This window comes from Muscardinus avellanarius (assembly GCF_963383645.1).
Source record: "Muscardinus avellanarius genome assembly, chromosome: 10".
NCBI lineage: Eukaryota > Metazoa > Chordata > Mammalia > Rodentia > Gliridae > Muscardinus > Muscardinus avellanarius.
The window spans coordinates 97,047,116-97,068,075 of NC_137796.1; the positions used below are offsets into that span (position 1 = coordinate 97,047,116).

A 20,960-nucleotide genomic window follows, 5' to 3' on the forward strand; every position below is an offset into this window, starting at 1 on the left:
TCATCTCCCCCACTCTTGTTTTCTCAATTTACTCCTTTGGATCTTTCCAGAAACTGTCTTTGGCAGTTCTGAAACAAAAGCCACCTATAGACAAAAAACAAACAAACAAACAAAAAACACAGAAACAATCATCATTTCCCCGAAAGCCTTTTGTATTGAAAGGGTCATTACCTTTGGCCTCTTCTAGGGAAAGCTTCCATAAGTGAAGATTCCTGGGTGACAACAACCCAACCACAAGAGCCTGGAGCACCCAGAGTGTCTGCATTTCAACATCACCCCTGTATTGAGTTCATGGCCAAGTCTTAGAGTAAGAACAAAACCTGATCCTGAGAAAGCCGGTGCAGAACAGATAGACCAGGCTAAAGCAGCAGCCAGGGGTCCGTGTACTTCACCCCCCTAGTCCTGGGCACAGAGATGCCCTATGTGGGAGCCAAGTAACAGCTCGTCACAGCCCAGAATGTCAGACACTTACCTTCCTGGGGTACTTGTACGGAGCAGTCACCCTTTTTACATGTTCCTGGAGTTCCCGAGTTAGTGCCTCTGGGTCATGAGAGGAGTAAGCCGGAGAAAGGACTATAAATGCTTTTACTACCTACATGGGGAAAAACCCAGAAAAGATGAATCCTTCTACAGCAAAGCTCCCTGTGAAGAAACACTCACATGATGAACTACCAGTTCAACATGGAAGTCCTGCCAGTTAATTGGGGGCAGCCAGCGAAATGGACAATACCGATTTTTCTGTCGATTCTGCCTTTCCAGAATCAATTAGTAAAAGCACTGACTTTTATATTTCCTCAACTAGACCCAACCCCTGCAATGCCATCCTTAGGAGCCAACCTTGCCTCTCCTAAGATGCAAACAAGATAGAGAAAGGAGCTTCACAAACCCCAATGGCTAGGTGTGGGCTTGGACAAGCAACACTGAAGTAAGAGCGGCCACTTTCAAGGGCAGCGGCTATTTCAGAGATTCTATCTGTGATCTGCAAACATTAAGCTGTGCCACTTCTGCCCCAGGTATCCAGAGGGATGTTCCACACCTGGCGTTCACTGCCCAGGTTTCTCTTGTAGACCACCTACTGCTAAGAAAGAGGAAGAGTCCCAAACTTGGACACAACAAATCGTGGTTTCTGATATGAATGGAAGAGCTCAAAAGTCCACATGGACCAGGTGTGGTGATGCATGACTGTAATCCCAGTAATGGGGAGGCTGAGACAGGAAGATTGCAGGTTGGAGGATGGCCTCAGCTACTTAGCAAGACTCTTAGCAACTTAGTGAGACCCTGATTCAAAAATAAAAACTTAAAAGGGTTAGAGTTGAAGCTTGGAGGTAGAATGCCCCTGAGTTCCATCCCCAATACCACGAAAGAAAAGAAAAAAGTCCACTTAGAGTCAGGTATGTGGCACACACTTGTAATCTCAGTACTTGAGAGTCTGAGACAAGAAGATCACAGGTTCAAGACCAGCCTCAACAACTTAGTCGGACCCTATTTCAGAATAAATAAATAAATAAATAAATAAATAAATAAATAAATAAGAGGTAAGGGCATGTCTTTGAGATAAAATGCCCCTGAGTTCAATCCCTGGTAAAAAATAACAACAACAACAACAAAAATAAAGTCTACTCGGTTGTTGATCCAGATCACCATTAAACTCTGCCAACAATATCCTGTTGGGGGGTAGCTCTCTGTCCCTGCATGCTCTCCAGGGGTGGGAAGCTCACTATCACCTCCTGTCCAGACAGATCTGGTTTTGGGGAAGAGTTTTCTTTTCCTGTGATAACTACTAAACCTTCACAGAGCACTTGCTACGTACTGGGCTCTGCTCTGAGAAGTACAGACAGCCATTTGTCACAGCTCCAGTTCAGTAACAGCACGCAGAATAAAAAAAGACTTTTCCAGGTGTGATTTTTCCAGCACATAGATAAGACTTCTACCTCTTTTTATATCAGTGGACTTAGGTTTTATGGGAGAATCACTCAGCCAAGGGCTGGTGCCTAAAATGCAGATATCCTGGGACAAATCCCTAGCCAGTCAGATTCAGCAAGTCTGGTTTGAGATCTATACACCTGTATTTTGAACAAGAATCCCAGACGACGTGGCTGCGAATGGTCCAGGGACCAGGTTTTGAAAATCTCCCCTCTGGCCCTGATGCTTCTAAGAATGTGGTTTGATATTGTACTAACCTTTCTAAGACAACTGTTTTGTGTATAGCATTGTGTTGGATTTACAGCCTGCCTGTGAACTCATCATCCTGACTCTAGCTGTTCCTCTGGAACACACACACACACACACACACACCCTCACTTCTCCTATGAAAGCCCATCTTATTAAATCTGGCCCATTTTTTCCTGCTATACCAAGGTTATTTTTGTATACCTAACCTGCCATCCTTCAAGTTGGCTCTCCCTCCCAGGTTAGAGCCATCAGTGCACCAGACTATATATCCTCATATGCAAACAGAAAATGACTTTTCATTGGACAGGATGGATAGCAGAGCTTGTACCTCCCTCTCTGATCTCCTGCCGAGTGGTCAGCCTCTTTTGGATCCTGTTCAGTGTCCACTTAAAGCTATAGTTTTGTATGTATCCACTGTGTTCCTCTAGAGAGTATTTGCATCTTTAAAATCATGAGGGCAATACTTTATTAAAAAAAAAAGTGTGTCTGATAGTGGTTTCTCAACTTTGCAGTACTGGGTAGGATGAGCTAGATGGGGAGTCCTGGACCTTCCTGATGAATATTAACAGATATACAAGCAGGAGGCCATACCTCCCCCCTGGTGGGGTCCGGGCTGCTGACCACAGCAGACTCAAGGACAGCGGGGTGCTCGGCGAGTGCACTTTCCACTTCAACAGGCCCAATCCGGTAGCTGGAAAGAAAAAAATCAAAGCCTGTGAGTAGCTTCTCATCAGCCTGGGACACAAAATCATCCCGATCCTCAAAGGGAGGAGGAGAGAGGAGCGCCCTGACCTTGCGGAGTTGATCACGTCATCACTTCTCCCCACGAACCAAAAGTGGCCATCTTTGTCCATGTGGGCTCGGTCTCCTGTGATGTAAAAGTCTCCCAGCTCTGATGCAGCTGTTTTTTCGGGATTGTCCTGAAAGGCAAAGAAAGACCATGCAGGACCAGCTGGGAGCAGTCATGTGGGCCAGCGACTGCCCGGGAGTCCCTGCAGGAGGTTGGAGGGCCCTCAGTGAGCAGTTCAGCAGGTCCCAGGCCCCTGCTGGCCAAAACTCCCTGCTGGGCAGCAGTTGCAGTCCTGTGGGTTTGTAGAGTTCCCTCATTTTTATTTTTAGTAGTGGAGAGTGAACCCAGAGATGTTCTACCTCTGAGCTACACTCCCAACCCTATTTTATGTTTTATTTTAAAATAGGGTCTCACTAAGTTGTTGAGGGCCTCACTAAGTTGCAGAGGCTAGCCTTGAATCTGCGCTCTTCCTGTCTCAGTCTCCCAAGTACTGGGAGTACAGGTGTGTGCCACCATGCCCAGCTGGGGTTCCCTCTTTTACTTGGAAATAAGCCGGCAGGGAATGATTTACTGTGGCCACCACTCCGGTCCTTACACAATGTCCTAGGAAGCACAATTGAGTGCAGGAGGGTAGGCTCTGGACTCCTGGCTCTGGAGGAGAGGATACACTGAAGGTAAAAAGCAGAAAGTGAGAATTTGGCCATAAAGCCCCCTGGGGAGAGGCAAAGGCCAAGGAAGAGAGAAAAACCAACTATGACTCTCCAAGTTTTAAGGGAAAAGCTATGAATTGGCAATAGAAGGAAACAAGTTTCTAATATATGCAAATTATATTCATTTATTTATTATATGCATGTATTGTTTATTTAAATATACGGTGACTGCCAAATACTTTATGCTGAGTGTAGGAAGTCTGATTAAAGAAAAGTGGGTATCTTATGATTCCACTTATATAAAGTTTTTTTTTAAGGGTAAAGTTATTATACAATGACAATGGACAATTTACCAGTTGCCTGGAATCTGGGGTCGAGAGGATTGACTGCAAAGGGGTACCAGGGACTGTATGAACAATAAATTATAATAGGGAAGATAATTTATTTTAATTAGAAAAAATGGAGATGATTGAAATTCATTTTTTCTCAGACCGTGATGGTGACAGTAATTTGTTAAGTGTTTTTAAAGGACAGCTTCATATTTTAAGTAAGTTAAATAATGTCTCATATCTTTATCTTATTTTAGTGCTGGGGATTGAACCCAGGCACTTTTTACATCCAAGCCACATCCATAGACCTATTTTATTTTTTACTTTGAAACAGGGTCTCACTAAGTTGCTAAGGAGCTTGCTAATATGCTAAGGTTGGCCTCGAACCTGTGATCCTCCTGTCTCAGCCTTCCAAATACTAGGACTACAGATGTGTGCCACCATGCCCCACCATGTCTCATATCTTACCCGTGATGGTGTTTACACCAGTGCATACATTTGTCAAAAGTCTTGACCTATCCAGGCATGGTTGTTGCACACCTGTGATCACAATACGTGGGAGTTATTCTAGTACTTTCTCAATGGTATCATCACAGACCCAGAGAGGATGTGTATGTGAATCCCAGGAGTACCACTGTATACCTAGGGATGAAGCAAGCCCTTAATAAATAATGAAGGAATAGCAGGGTGTAGCGGCACACACTAGTAATCCCAGCATTTGAGAGGTGGAGACCGGAGGATTATGGTTCACAGACAGCCTCAGCTACTTAGTGAGGCCTTTCACAACTCAGTAAGACCCTGTTTAAAAAAATTTAAAAGACTAAAAAAAATAGGGCTCTGGGTGTAGCTCAGAGGTAGAATGACCCTGGGTTCCATCTCCTGTATTGCAAAAAAATAATAACAATAGGATATTTTTTCAGCGATGTAATGGTATTGCTTATAGAAATATTAGAAGAAATATATTAAAAATAACATTATGCTTTGTGGTATGGTTACTACATTGCTGGATCTTGGGGTTTCGTTTGTTTAGGTAAGTTTCTATGATTTTAAATAAACTACAAAAATATCATTTTTCTTGTAGCCACATAAAACCACTAAAATACAACATTCCCATGACTAATGGACCGATTTTTATCTACTTTTTTCAGTACTGAGAGCTTAGTATACACATGTGATGGAATTTCTATAAAGTGGTGGGTCTCAATCTTAGCCACACATTGAATCACATGGAGGGGGGCTATTCACCCAGTCCAAAATTTTTATATAACTAGGCTGAGGTGGGTACAAGCATCAGTAGTAGTCGAAGCTTCCTGAATGTTTCTTGTGCACAGCCAAGGTTGAGAGTTTGTTTTTGTTTTATGGTACTATAGAGATTGAACCCAGGGGCGTTCTACCTCTGAGCTACATCCCAGGCCTTTTTATCTTTTTTGTTTGCAAACAGGGTCTTTCTTGGTGGTTGCTTAGAGTCTCACTAAGTTGCTGAAGCTGTCTTCAAACCTGTGATCTTCTTGTCTCAGCCTTCCAAGAACTATGATTACTGCTATGTGCCACCATGCCCAGCAGATTTGAGCGTTTTATAGCAAAAAGTTTGGGGGGAGAATCCATCATCAACACCAGCAAAGGTGGGTATAAAGGAGGGCTAGTGACTGTGTTATCTCTTTTCTTTTCTTTTTTCTTTTCTTTTCTTTTTTTCTTTTCTTTCTTTCTTTCTTTCTTTCTTTCTTTCTTTCTTTCTTTCTTTCTTTCTTTCTTTCTTTCTTTCTTTCTTTTGTACTGGGGTGCCTGGAAACCCTTCTACCTCCAAGCTACACTCCCAGACCTATTTTTATACTTTTTAAATTTGGAAACAGGGTCTTTTAAGCTAGCGCGGCTGTCTTTGAATCTGCAATATCCTCCTGCCTCCGCCTCCCAAGTGCGGGGATTACAAGCGTACGCCACCACACCCGGCTGTGACTGGATTATTTGAGAATCTTGGACAGATTAGCAGAGATAGCCCTGAAAACTCAGCTCTGGCAAAAATTGCAGTTTTGCCTTTGGCAAATCCCTTTCCTCCTCTGAACTTCTATGATCTCATCCTTCAAGTGCCAAGACTGCCCTCACGTTATACATTTGGGCTCTCCGACACACCCATATTTAAATGCCCTGACTGGTAGGCACCAGTCACAGGACATTGGGTAAGTCACTCTGCTTTATAGCTTTCCAAATCAACGGAAACAGCACCTTACAGATAATACTACCAACCTACCTCATGCAAGAGTGGAACAAAGAAATATTTATCAAATGCGCTACGCCAGGCTCCACACCACAGTCATCGAATGGCCGCTTACCACATAATAATTGAACAAACAGAAAGGCCGGTTGGGTCTGATGCGGATAGCAACATTCCCCTCTTCTCCAGGAGGCAGGACGTTACCCTCGTCATCCACAACCTGGTGGGGCGGATGCAGGATGGTCTGAGCATCTGCAGAGCCAGGCCACGCCAGCCCAGCCGCGCTCACCGGCAGGCGTCGTGCTCCTCGCCCACGGTGGGCAGGGGCGGCCTACCTGCACATCATATGGTGGGAACGCCTTCCCCATGGATCCAGTTTTGATCTCCTCGCCTTTGCAATTGGCACAGATTGGTACCTGGGGAGGAGCCAGTGCCAATAAGTACCAACAAGAGGAGAAGCCGCATCCCCTAGCTTCTTTCCCTGGCCATGCCTCTCTCCTTCCATCCAGTTCTTTCTTCTTCTTTCCCTTCTTTACTCTGTACTTTCTTTCCTTTCCCCTCTCTTTCTCTCTTCTCCTGCCTTCTTTCTTTTTCTTCTTCCTTCCTTTCTCACTCCTTCCTTCTTTCTCCTCCTTCCTCCTAGCTCTTCCTCCCTTTCTTTTCCTTCCTTTCTTCCTCTCTCCTTCCATTCCTCTCTCCCTTCCTTCTTCCCTCCCTTCCATCCTCCCTTCCTTTCTCCCTTTCTTTCTTCTTTCCATAGTCAACAAACATGTATGGTTAACTCTAATGCATAATCACATACAGAGTTTAACATTACCACTAAGCCCCAAAGACTCAGCTGGCCGTCATATCCCTGCCCAGATGGCTGCAGAGGGCACTGCTGAGGATTTGGGGGGCTCTCCCAGAAACAGGTGTGGGCTGCTCTGGTGGAGAGCAGGCTGGCTAGTCTTGATACAATTGTGAAATTATGTTTAAGGTAAAAGGAAGAGAAGCTGATGGAGTTTTGTTATCAGTGTTTCCCCTGGGGACAGGGCAGCCCTGCAGGTGGCAGGGAAAGGAGAGGGGGAAAGTCAGAAGGTGCTGCAGGGCCAGGCATCCTGCCCACGGGGCGGAGGGCTGGGATGGCGGGGGCTGGGAGCCCGGCCCCATGGACTCACTGTTTCCGACTGTCCGTAGCCTTCGTAGAGCTCCAGGCCTGTGTGGAGCTTCCATTTGTCCCTCACGTCAGGGTTGAGGGCCTCTCCTCCCGTCACACAGTGCTTCAGGCTCTGAAACCGGTACCTTTCCCAGGTGGGAACGCAAGGAGGGCTGAGTCCCGACTCTCATGACCCTCACCCTGACCCCTCCCGCCGCACTGCAGCCCAGGTTCGGACCCCCAGAAGCACTGGAGAGTAAACGTCCCTGCTTTCGATTCTGCTCCAGTGCTCCCACCCTCTGGCTTTGCACGTATATTCCTCAGAGACAGAAAACTATGAACTGCGTTATGATGTGAGACTAGGATTAGAAGGCACCAGTGAAAGTACAAAAAAGTATTCAGTTTGACCACTAGATGTCAGGAATGCTCAAATGCCAAGCCCGTGTGAACCTCAATTCAGTCTGTCTGTCTTAAAATTCCTGCTGTGAGACCACAGAACAATTAGATGCTCAATAAATGTAAGTTAAATAATAGATAGATAGATGATAGATAAGATTAATAGACAGACAGACAGACAGACAGACAGATTAAGATAGATATCCTAGCCAGGAGTGATGGCGCATACCTGTAATCCCAATATTTGAGAAGGTAAGAAAGGAGGATGTCTTATTGCATAGGTGGTTGATATTAATCCAGCCATTTCTCTGATCCCATAGGAAAGCAACTCATGTCGGCTTGTAAAATTTCAGACTGCCTTAATTCTATTCAGTTCCATCTGGAAATGAATTCCTAGGGCCCCGAAACCTATTTTTGAGGAGTACAAAGGATCTGGATGTATGTTTGTGATGAGTGTGCATGTGTGTGTATGAAATAAAAGTACCAGACAAAGACAGACAGACATACAGAGACACAAAAAGAGAGAGAGAGCTGGAATGAGAGGTGGCTATGTGTGTGGGTTCCTCTGCCACATATTCACATTTTTAGGCTCTCAAACACCAAACCAACAGGCTGTACCTGGTCAGGTCCTCCTGCACAAGCAGCCGGAAAAGGGTCGGGACACAGCAGAGGGTGGTTATGGGAAACTTGGTGAGAGTCTAAAGAAAAGGGACAAAAAATGTTAGAGTCATGGGTAGGACTTCATGGTGATGGGGTAGGTTAGCTGGGTCTGCATATTTTCATCACCAAAGCAGAGAAGTAGAAAACTACATGTGGTATAACCTCAGAGAGACCCCGAATGACCTTCACCTCCTGGTATTTGTGGGTGTCCCCTCCCACACTGTGCCGTGGTTGGTTGGTTGGTGTGACCAATAACATTCTGTCAAGGTAACAAAGGATCGCTTAAAGTAGCGTGCACACAGACAACAGTCTGTCTTGGATCCTCTGTCTCTCTCTCTCTGACTCTTGGGTTACTCACTCTGGAAGAGATGTGCCACCAGGTCATCAATAGACTTGAGCTGCCTAGATGAGGACAGCAGATGAGCAACTGAATGCTGCTAAAAAGCATGAGACTGTAAGATTCTCTAGCCCCAACCAGTGTTGAGAGGAATGCCTTCCAAGATGATATCCTCTTAAAAATTATTACTGAGGTAAAACAGACACGATAAAATCCACTCTCTCTGCCCATGTTCCAGCGTATAGTCCAGTGGCCTTAAGCCTGGTTATTGTGTAACCATGACCACCATCCATCTCCAGAATTCTTTTTATGGTCCCAAACTGAAACTCTGTACCCATTACACAATAACTCCCTGTTCCCCTTTCCCCCAGTTCCCAATAACAACTGTCCTACTCCATCTCTACAAATTTGACTGTTCTTGGTATCTTACACATTGGAATTGTGTAATAGTTGGCTTTCAATGTTTGGCTTCTTTTCTTTGTACAGTGTCATCAAGGTTCACTCATGTTGTAGCATCAGAATTTCCCCCTTTCAAAGGCCAAATGAAGCCAGGTGTGGAGGCACACGCCTGTAATCCCAGTACTTGGGAGGCTGAGACAGGAGGCTCACAAGTTTGAGAGCAGCATCCACAACTTAGCAAGACTTTCAACAATCTATTGAGACCCTGTTTCAAACCAAAAAAATAACATAGGGCTGAGATAAGTAAATAAATGGGCTGGATGATATTTAGTTTTATGTGTAAACCACATTTTCTTTTCTCGTTCAGCTGTTGATGGGCACTTGGGTTGCTTCCACCTTTTGGCAATTGTTAATCATGTCGCTGTGAGCATGGTGGTACCTAGCTGATTTCTGGCCTATTGCACTTGATGAGAACTGCTCCAGAACACCCAGTTAAACTGCCTCCAGGTTCCTGACCGTCAGAGACTGTGAGGTAGTGAATGTGTCTTAAGCTGCTAAGTTTGGAGTAAATGTTACTGATGGGGACTGAGCCTGAACTGATTGTTAATAAGAGCTGTATGAATTGCTAATAAGAATAAGCTTTCATACTTAGACAAAACAATAAAATCTTTTCTCTGCCTCTAAGCTGTCAGCCAAGAACTGCAACCAATATTGACCTTGGTCAGCTAAAAGTTGGCCATTAGCCCAGCTAAACGCAGATTGTTAAAACACAAAGAAAAACTAAATTCTCACAGTAGTTTAAAGTTAAAAGAATCCTATATTAGTTACTAATTACACAAAAGAGTTATAGTCCAAAGCCTCCATACTTAAAGGACTATATCCCTGTATATTTTTCTTCTCTTCGTTATAAAACAAGTTTTCACCGGGCTTGGTGGCGCACGCTTGTAATTCCCCCGCTTAGGAGGTGAGACAGGAGGATTGCGCAGGTTTGAAGCCAGCCTCGCTGGCTTAAGATACCCTGTTTCCAAATAAAAATATAAAATAGGTCTGGGAGTGTAGCCTGGAGGTAGAAGGGTTCCATCCCCAGTACCACACACAAAAAAATTTCAACTTAATGAGTAACTTCTAGCAGATAGAATAGAAAGAGGCTGAAAACTCACCAAGGACACATACATACCTTAAACTTCAAAGTGGGCATATACCATGTACCCTGACTAACCAAGTAACATATCTTCATCATTAATCTAACATAAGAGGCTTACACTGCAAAAATAATTGTCAGGCCTGCACCTGCATTTGGGGGAAGAAAAACTATTCGCTAAGCAGGATGGGAGAGAGGAGATAATGAATTCTTATAAAAAATGTATGTGTTCAAAAACTTTAGTGTCTTACTTTCAAGGTACTCCACTGCATCCTTTTTACACAGTGCTTTGATTTCTCTGCCCCTTCTTTCTACCTTTGTAATAATAAAAATTACTTAAGCTTGCAGCCGTATAGTTCTGGCTATTTTTTTTATACTAGCTAAGAAGAAGAACCCACAGCAACATCTCAAACCGTTATAGTTACTATACAATAATAGGTAATGAATACATCACATCAAGGCTGCAGGCTGTGCAAGAAGAAAGAACACACACACAGTGGCTGATCAAGTCTTACACTAATAATTATGGTGATGAGCTTTAGCAATAATTATTAATAGGTGTTAAGAATGCACTCTGACTCAGGACCTATATCTAGTATCCCTTTCATTCCGGTGACAACTCTATATAACTCTTCCTTTATTTCAGATGTGGAAACTGAGTCTCAGAAAGGCTAGGTGACTTTCCCAAGGCCACACTGCTAGCAAAAGGATTATGTAGGCTGAGTCCAGGTCTGACATCGTTAGCTACCATGTGATACATCTCGCCTTAATGCAATGAGTACCAGAAGATGGGTCCTCTAATGTTTTACAGAATATCAGTTACGATGCAGAGGACAGAAGAAAAGTTCCCGGTGTCCTTGCAGGGTCATCAATTCATATTCTCTCTCTTTCTCCCCCTCTCCCTCTCCCTCTCCCTCTCCCTCTCCCCCCCCTCTTGTGAGAAGACCCCCAGAGAGCAGGGCAGGAGCTGTCAGGACTAGAGTTGTGTGAAAGACTCATGGTAAGCACCAAGGATGGCAGAATGTGGGGTTGAAGAGCAGACTTTGACTTTACCCAGTGTTTTAACAAAGAACGAGGGTGCTGATGGACGGATACACAGGAAGGTAGTAGAGAGAGGCAGCCCAGGCAGAAAACAGTTGGATGTGCAAAATTTTGAAGAGATGAAATGCTCTTATATCCAGGCACAGACAGTAATTGAAGAGGTCAGGGGGGCAGGGACTGGAAGAACGGAGGTGCCGACCGACTGTGGTTCATATCGCATGAAGGAAGCCCAGGTCCCTGCCTTGTGCCTTTCCCCCTGCAATCTTGAAATCTACATCCCACTCATAATTTCCACCCAAGACATAAGTGATGTTTCAGTCTCTCACATTCAGGATAACTTTGGCATCCGCCTGAGGCAGCTCATGCACAAAAATACAAGCTCCATTAGACCAGGCGGAGAATAAAGTCCAGGACGCCTTCACCCAACCCGTGTCGGATGTGTTCCAGAAGATGTCCTTTGTGGTCAAGGCTGCCCATTGCCTGTCAAAAATGAGAAAACGTCAGCACCCCCCAAAATGCCTCTAATTTTATAATGGAATGCATGATCCACACCACCCATTTGGAGCTCTGACCATAAGGTTGCTATGCTGGTCACATCTGTGTAAGAGCCATCAGGTACGATTTCCTCAATGAACATCTATTGAGCATCGCTTCTGTATCTCCATCCCAGGCTAAGGGTACAGAACTATGGTCCCATGTTGTCAAGGAGTTCACGGTCTAGCAAGGGCAGGGTACCAGGAGACAAATAACCTCCAGAGATATGGTAAGGGCATTTTTCCCCACCAGTATTTATTCAACTCTGAGTCTAGACTCAGCATTAGGAAAAGATGGTTGCTGGTGATGGTGGCACAACACTGAGTATTTAATGACACTGGATTAAGGGGGCAAATTTTTCTAAAAGAAAGGATTTTGAATGATTTCACTATAAATAAATATATGTTTGAGGACAGAGATAGGTTTACCTTGATTTAAACAGTAAAAAAAGTATTCATTTATTAAAATGTCACATGATATTTCATAACAGGTATAACTTTTATGTATCAGTTAAAAATAATCATGGGGCTGGGAGTGGTGGCGCATACTTGTGATCCCAGCATTTGGGAGGCTGAGACAGGAGGACTGCAGTTCACTGCCAGCCTCAGCTACTTAGTGAGGCCCTTTGCAACTCAGTGAGACCCTGTTTCAATATAAAGAATTTAAAAAATAGGGCTCTGACTGTGTCTTGAAGGTAGAATGCCCCTGGGTTCCATCCCCGGTACTGCAAAAAAAAAAAAAAAAAAAAAAAAAATTATGGGGGGGGGTTTACAGGGGATTGAATCCAGAGGCATTTTACCTCCAAGCTATACCCTTGGCCCTTTTTAATTTTTTTAGAAAACAGGTTTCTGACAGTCTTGCTAAGTTGCTGAGGCTGGTCTGGAACCTGCAATCATCCTGTCTTGGTCTCCCAAGTACTATGATTACAGGTATGTACTACCACACCTGGCTAAAAATATTTTTTAAAGTGTGATATGTAAAGTATAAATGAAATATATTTATACTTTAAATAATAATATGTAAAATATAAAGTATATTATAATACATGTAGTATATTATATATAACCACAACTTTTAAAAACTCTCCAGTGACTTTTTATGATACTCAGAGTAAGACCCAAAGTCTTTAGGACCCAATCTGACTTGGTTTCTAACCTCAGTTCCTGCTCCTTCCTCCTTTCCCAACACCCCCTGCTCACTCTTGGGCCCTCCAGACAAGCCATTCCAGTACCTCCCACAGGCCACAAAACCCAGTCCGTAGCTGCACTGAGAGTGCTCGACCATCTTAGGGGAGCCGGTAGTTCCACTGGTGAAGTAAATAGCCAGCGGGTCTCGACTCTTGGTCCTTACGCAGGTGTGTTCTGTGGATGCCTCTCTGGAAAATGTAAAAATAGAGGTGGTACTCCTAGTAAAAATAGTGAACAGCTTCAATAAGGTTTATGATAGACAATGATGTAATGACCATTTCAATAAATACCATGTGTGAGGTGCCATGCTGAGAGCCCCGACTTATATTATCTGAGCCACCTCATGGGCTTTTATCATCAAAGTCCTTTTGGAGATAAAAAAAAAAACCAGAAGCCCCAAATAGTTAAATGACTCTCTCCAAAGAGCCCCAAGTTCTCTGGCCAGAATTGAGAACTTTCCAGGAGGACACACATATATCCATGTGCATAATTCTGCACATTTAAGCTTAGCCCCATCTGTATCTCCATGATTAATGATTTGGCTAGTTTACTCAGATTTAGAGGTCAAAATCTGGGCAATTTTCAAAGTTTTATGATTTCAGATTCAGCTAAACCCCGTCATCCACCCTAGCTGTACCTTGAGATCCTCAGGTGTGTTAAAATAAAAAAAAAGAAAAGAAAAACACTGCCGCTTAGGCCCCACCCTGGACAAAACAAAATCAGCATCTTGACATTTTCTGAAGCTTGACAATTCTAATGACAACTAAAATTGAGAATCACTGATCTAGGCCAACCTAATCACATGGGCTGATTTTTTTTCTTTCTTTCTTTTTATTTTTGGTGGTACTGGGGTTCCTGGAAGCCCTTCTACCTCCAGGCTATACTCCCAGACCTATTTTATATTTTTTATTTGGAAACAGGGTCTCTTAAGCCAGCGCGGCTGACTTCGAACCTGTACGATCCTCCTGTCTCTGCCTCCCAAGCACGGGGATTACAAGCGTGTGCCACCATGCCTGGCTTGGGCTGATTTTTTTTTAAATACAGAATCCTTCCAGGTGTGGTGGCGCACGCTTGTAATCCCTGTGCTTGGGAGGTGGAGACAGGAGGATCGCACAGGATTGAAGCCAGCCACACTGGCTTAAAAGGCCCTGTTTCCAAATTAAAAATATATAAAAAAAAAAAATAGGTGTCTGAGAGTGTAGCCTGGAAGTAGAAGGGTTTCCAGGAACTCCAGTACCACACACACACACACACACACACACACACACACACACACACAAACCAAAAAAAAAAAAAACCCCAGAATCCTAGTGCTCTTGCTCAGGTATCCATGGTTAAGTAGGTTTACTGCAATGCCTTGGAATCTACAGTTAGAACAACGTTCTGGTAAACTGATGAGATGGCCATTTGTGAGTCAGTAGCACAGGACTCCGAGGGGCTCCTTTTGGATTTTGGACCCTATCTGACTTGCTTTCTAACCTCATTTTCTGCCCCTTCCCCCTTTCCCAATGCCCCCTCTGATTAGGGCAAAATTTCAGAGATTTTTTCCATCAGGTCCTGCACACATGGCCTTGGCTGCATCCCAAACCAGACTTAATTATGCTTTAGCATCCTGGGCAAATCACTTCACTTTCCAGGCCTGCTTCCTTGCCTGCAAAATCAAGTTCAATTGCACTTCATAGGTTTCCTTTCAAGGATTCAATAAGATCATTCATTATGGTGTTCTGAGCACCTAGCACGGTGCTGGCCACAAAATAGATGTTCATTAAATCTTTCCTGTGTGAATGAATGCAGGCACGTGCTTAACTAGCATAGTGCCTAGCATACACTAAACACTCAATCCGTGGCAGCTGTTTTGTTATTAACCACCTGCTAGGTACCAAAGGCATCATGCCGGTTATCTCAGACACCTTAATAGCTCTAATTACTGCTGCCACCATTATAGAGGCAAATAGGGTTCTGAAGAGCGAGAGACCCATGCAGTACTGACTGAACAGGTGACCTTGAACATTAAGAGGGTCACAAGGGCTATGTGTCCTCCAGTCAGTCTGGCTTCCAAAGCAAACCTTCCTCTCTGATTCAGTCCGTTCACATGCAGTTGGCAATGTGTTTCATCTTTCGGGGCTTAAAAGGGAAATACCTTGGTTTCATTTGATTGCTATTCTCATGGAGAGCGTCAACTCACCCCAGAAGTTCCCTGAAGTTCATCCAGCCTGGGCGACTGCTGTCAGACACCAGCAGCTTGGTCTGGAGGGAGGGACAGTCAGCGCTGATAGCATCCACCTTCGGAGCAAGGGAGCCACTGGTGATAATGGACTTAGCCTTGGACATCTGCAGCCGGTACTTGAGGTCCTTCTCTGTCAGCTGGGAGATGCCAGGGATCATGATCACACCTGATAGCACACAGAGGGGGAAGGTGGACTGAACAGCAGAGGAAGATCCCAGGGTCGAGACCAGAGATGGGCGAAGGAAGGTGCTGGAGAGGACTGGAATTCCCCAGCTGGAACAGGTGATGATAATGATAGTGAGGAGATCCAGAAAATACTTCTGGCATGCTGGCATGTGTGGAGAATTTTACATGCATTACTTTATCTAATTCTCACAACCCTGGGAAGTGAATGCTATTCTGATAGCCATTCGTAAGTTTATAAAAGCCCTAAGTTTCAGACCTTTATGCCTTAGATAAATTAAGTAACTTGCACAAGAGTACATAGCTAATTTGTTGTAAAGCTAGAATAGTGAAGCCACATGGTGGTAATCTTAAGAGTCTATCATCTCAGTTTCATTATATTGCCTTAGAGATTACCTAGTTCAATGGTTTTCCAGACCTTTCAAAATGCTGCAGTGAGTTCTTATGTTTGGGTGTGGGCTGCTTATTGGTAACAGGGAAGTATAGAGGTGGTGCCTTCAGGAGCCCCATTGCTACTTCAGCCAAACCCCCCTAAGAATGGCTGACGTCATCTCCTCCCAAGGAGAAGAGGGGAAGAAAAAGAAATCGGGAGCAAATCTGAGAAATCTGAATCAGACACTTTGAAAACCTTGAGTGTCTCAGAATGCAGCTGTAAACATTGCATTGAATCTGACCCTCTCCTTTCAGAGACAAAAATAAATGGCTCCTAAAAGATTCAGACATCCCAACTCATTGAGCTAGTGAAGACAGAAAGAAACCAATCTCAAATTGCTTGACAGACAAGGCAGGGTCCTTACTGTTGTGTGGTGTGTGTGTGTGTGTGTGTGTGTGTGTGTGTGTGTGTGTATGTTACCAAGGGGCATTTTACCTCTGAACTACACCTTGGGCCCGTTTTTACTTTTTATTATTATTTTATTTTGCAAAAGGGCTTCACTAAGTTGTAGAGGGTCTTACTAAGTTTCTGAGGCTGGTTGCAAACCTGAAATCGACCTGTTTCAGCTTCCCAAATATGGGATAACAAGCCTACACCAACACGCCTGGCTTCATTCTCCCAAACTCTTGCAAGGTTTAGGCCCCAGTGTGAACCCTTGGAGCTAAACAGTATGGTACCTCATTCCACCTCTCTGTTTTAATTATTTCCAGCAGAAAGTCTGTCCCACGCATATCTTGTTTGCCATGCTTTGGGGACTGTGTTCTACTTTGGGACCTGAGAAGATGGCAGACATCCACAGCTGTCAGCAAGGGAAATAAATGAAACACTAAAGCGAGGAGGAGAGATGACAGAGGTGTCTAAGGAGGACAAGGGATGCGAGACTGTCAGGACGTCAGCCTGGGTATCTTCTAAAATGTTGGAGAGGATGTTAGACTTGACAAGGAAACATGGAACATGGCTTTGAGTTATTTCTTGTAGACATCAGAGAAATAGAGGACTCTATATAATGGAAAGGACAGGTAACATAAAAATAACAACACTCCAAAAAGAAGTGTGGGTCATGCAAATCGCTTACCACCGAGCCTGGCAACTGCTCACAAAAGAAAAGCCAGCTCCTTACACTCTGGCCCATAACGAGTGGGCCTGCTTTTATGTATAACATTGCTATCTGCCCCCGGGATTTGATCACATTTTGTGGTTGTTGAGCGAAGGGGAAATACAGAACTGCACAGAGGATTTATTTCGTTCATCACCCGGTGGAAATGGCAGAGCTCTGGAAGGCAGTGTTTGTGCTAACCAGGAGTCCCCACCCTGCTCACTGACCTGTCCGCACACAAGCCATGGTGACCAGCCACCACTCCGGGAGTCGCGGGAGCACCAGCATCATCCTGTCCCCAGGCTGCAGGCCACACACCTCCCCAAGAATGTTGGCTGCCTTCCTGGACTGCTTCCCCAGCTCTTCAAAGCTCCATTTGACCTCTGCTCCTTTACCGCTCACCCACCAGAATGCAGGGTTTGGGGGGCGGTGCCCGGCCTAGACAGGGTGCAGACACAAAGAAGGTAGAAGAGGAGGGGAAGAGGAAGAAGAGGAGGAGGAGGAGCAGGAAGAGGAGGAGGAGGACGACGAAGAGGAGGAGAAGATATTAGCTGAGGATTTAAAATATATATATTTTTTTCTTTTATACTATAGTTAATGCATTCAGTGTATTCATAGGCTTCAAAAATCAAGACATTGAGATACACATTGAGAAGTCCCTTCTGTTTCTCTGCCTTCTACCCTGTTCCCCACTTCTCACTGAGCAACCCTTTATATATTTATTTTTATTTTTTTGGTGGTATTGGGGTTCCTGGAGCCCTTCTACCTCCGGGGCTACACTCCCAGACCTATTTTTACATTTTTTTATTTGGAAACAGGGTCTCTTAAGCCAGTGCGTGCGGCTGGCTTCGAACTTGCGCGATCCTGCTGTCTCTGCCTCCCAAGCGCGGGGATTACAAGCGTGCGCCACCACGCCCGGCTTATATTTTTTTATTAGCTTTTTGCATCTCCTTGTAGTATTTCTTTAGGTAAACATGAGTTTACAGTTTAAAATCTTTTAAACACAAACGGTAGCTGATGATTTATGCTGTCCTGTGGCCTCCCTTTTCAAGGATTAAAATATTTATTAATCATAGGCAATAATAAAAAAAGCACCACTTTAAAGTATAAAATTCATGGTTTTTAAGTATACTCCACAACGTTCAATAACTGTCACCCCTATCTAACTCCCAAATGGTTTCATTATTAACAAGAAACAGTTCACAATTCGCCTTAACCTCCTGCTTGCTCAGAACCTCAAGGTCAGCCAGAGGTGACGCCCGCAGTGCAGTTCTCTCCCATCATCCCTCAGCCTGTGTGAAGCCCTGGAAGTGAACAGTCCTGCTTGTGCCTCTTCCTTTCAAGATTTCCTGGCAGATGTTGCAGGTTTTTAAAGCTTCTCTAGAAACTTCCTTCCTGAGCTTTTCTATGTTTGTCTATTGTTTGCTCCAACTGTTATCTACCACCTCATGAAAACACACACAGTTAAAACACTTGGCTTGTAATGTTTTTGCCAAATGGACCCCAGGGAAAAGATGTTTCTCACCAGTTGAGTTTTGAGGCTGGTCAAATACAGATAGCCTTGCAAATGGAGTCTTTCAAAGAACCTCCAGACAAGTTAAATAATGACAATTCTTCGAAAAGGAAGCTTTGAAGAAGCGCCAACTCCTTCCTGCACCCACCCGTGACGACCAGGTGGCACAGGAATGAGCACTGGCGAATTCCAAGGCGGCCATCTATCTGGAGAGTGGGGATTGGGACTGAGGAAGCTTAAGTTGCCACCCAGCTGCCATCCCGGCTGAGAGTCAGCCAGTTCCCTTAATAGACACTCCCTGTGTTGCTGCAATCTCTGGCTGGCTCCCCATGTTCTGAAAAAGCTGATTCTCAAACTTTTCCTGGGGCTGTTTTTATCATTGTTCTCATAACTTTTATGAAGCAAGAGAATTTTTTTAAAGTTCTTATTTCATCATTTTTGCTGACTTGATCCTGTTTGTTTGCTTGGTACGATTAGAAGTCCTCTAAGACGGCTCCCTCGCAGGGTACAAGGCTTAGATCGAAAAGACAGTTACAAATGGAGCTTCCGAGCTTCCTCTCTCCCACCCACTTCTCATATCACCCTCACGATGACTCTGAGAAGCGTATGGTGTGGCTCTCATGTTCCTGGTGAGAAAACAGATCTATAAAATGGAGGGACCTCGTCCAACATGACACTTCAAGCTTGTGGGTGAACCGCGCCTGTCTGACTGCAGAGCCTGCCGTCCAGTGTCACTCATCTTCGCAGCACCTGTGGAGCCTGACCACATCCACTGGCACCAGAACATCACTATTTCTCCTAATTGTAGTCCTGGCCTCGTTTTTTCTTTTAACAAGGCTATCTTAAAATTAACACAGGTAATTGGGTGGTGTGTGCATGTATGTCTCCACCATCTTTTTTCCCATTGAGATGTATGACTACAATGCACCAAAAAAAAATTAACACTAGTTTCTTTGAAATAAAAATGTGTATCCCCTTATTATGAATGAAACATTAGTAACTTTAGTATACATACAGCACAGAAAGAAACAGTTACAGATGGAAGGGAAAATTAAAAGGGATTTAAACACAGAAACACAGTGAAGCCAGGATTATCTTATACAGTTCTCTGTGTTTGCACTGACCTGTGAAAAGCTTTGAGCACCCGCTTCACTCTCTCCTTATTTAAAAGGGATTTATGAGAGTGAACGTAATAAGGAAAACAAGAGTAGCAGCCAAACAAAACTTCCTCCTTCGCTTGATCAGATCTACCAGAAGGGAATCGGGAGGGGTGTCACTGTGTCCTGGTGTGATTTAGGCTCAGAATCGTGAGACGCCTCTAGGATTGTGCAAGGGTGCTCACAGCTCACAACATTTGATCATATTTTTCCCCTAAAGTTTAAATGCTAATGGTTTACATTTAAGGCTTGCAGAGTTCCCAGGTAGTTACGTCCACATCAACCTGCCTCATAGCCCTGTCTCATCGGATGTCCAAGCTGGCCCTTAGGACAGGACGTGCTTTACCTTTTCCTGCTGAGTCCACACGTCCAGCACATCATGGGCAAAGTTGAAGTACTCGGGCATCGGCTGCCTCCCCAGGTTGATGGCTTCCCAGGTGGCCACAATCTTCTGAGGGACAGGAAGAGGCGGCAGCTGCCCCTGAGACCCGCTGAATCTCCGGGAGCTCCTCAGAGCCTGGAGCGCCAGGCCTCTTAGCCACAGTCTCATGCCTTCTGTGGATTCCTGCTTGCCACCAAAGAGAAGAGAGAGACCATCCTTCTGAACTCTAGGCCTAGGGGTTGGGGAGAAGCCTGCAGCCTACCCTGCGTGTGACCATGGCTCACACTGATTTGTAGAACTTTCTGTTGGCCACCAGTCTCCATTTTGTGACAGGGGTCATTTCACCTCTGAACCTGAGGTCGTCCCTCTTGCCTCTCACTACCTGTGGGTCTCCCTGGACCTGAGGTCATCAACTCAGAGCTACATCTCAAAACTAAGTCCTGCTCATAAAGGAAAAGTGAGCTGGGTGTGGGCTGCTTATTGGTAACAGGGAAGTATAGAGGTGGTGGCTTCAGGAGCCCCATGCTACTTCAGCCAAACCCCCCTAAGGGAATCTCTCTAATATCACTGATTGTATTGTTGCATTTTTGCAAACCTTTTTAAAAATACATTTTTAAGTGGCACATAGCAATTGCATACATGTGTGGAGTGCGGTGGGACATTTCAGTACATATATATAATGGGTAATGCTCCTCAGCTCAGGGTAACTGGCATATTCATTACCTCAGCCATTGATCATTTCTTTGTGCTGGGAACATTTAAAATCCTCTCTACCAGCTGTTGCGGGGTGAAATGTGCATGGTGTGTGTGGGGAGAAGTAATTCCCCCCACCACCACACAAACAGAAAAAACATGGATTATTGTCCTAAGATAAGAATAAATATTCATGGCTTGGACAGTTGCTGAAGATTTAAAGAAGTCTATTAAAAAGATAGAAATATAGAGATAGTTACATCCCTGTGCCGGAGCGGGGCACAGGGGGGCAATTT

General features: G+C 44.5%; 1 protein-coding gene across 2 annotated transcripts; it reads right to left on the reverse strand.

The window, feature by feature from the left end:
* On the reverse strand, positions 1-20,139 carry ACSM5 (acyl-CoA synthetase medium chain family member 5; the record flags this gene model as incomplete). 2 transcript variants are annotated; one of them, XM_080702412.1, is made up of 13 exons in its annotated part: positions 1-84; positions 473-592; positions 2,764-2,863; positions 2,965-3,092; positions 6,269-6,370; positions 6,486-6,566; positions 7,308-7,431; positions 8,300-8,379; positions 11,586-11,739; positions 13,025-13,168; positions 15,166-15,373; positions 17,147-17,357; positions 19,936-20,139. In XM_080702412.1, the coding sequence occupies 13 exons, from the start codon at positions 20,137-20,139 to the stop codon at positions 1-3; spliced, it is 1,740 nt and encodes a 579-aa protein (XP_080558538.1). The 2 variants fall into 2 exon arrangements, with proteins under 2 accessions (XP_080558538.1, XP_080558539.1); XM_080702413.1 differs by having other exon boundaries at positions 24-68.
* Positions 20,140-20,960: the final 821 nt, after the last annotated feature.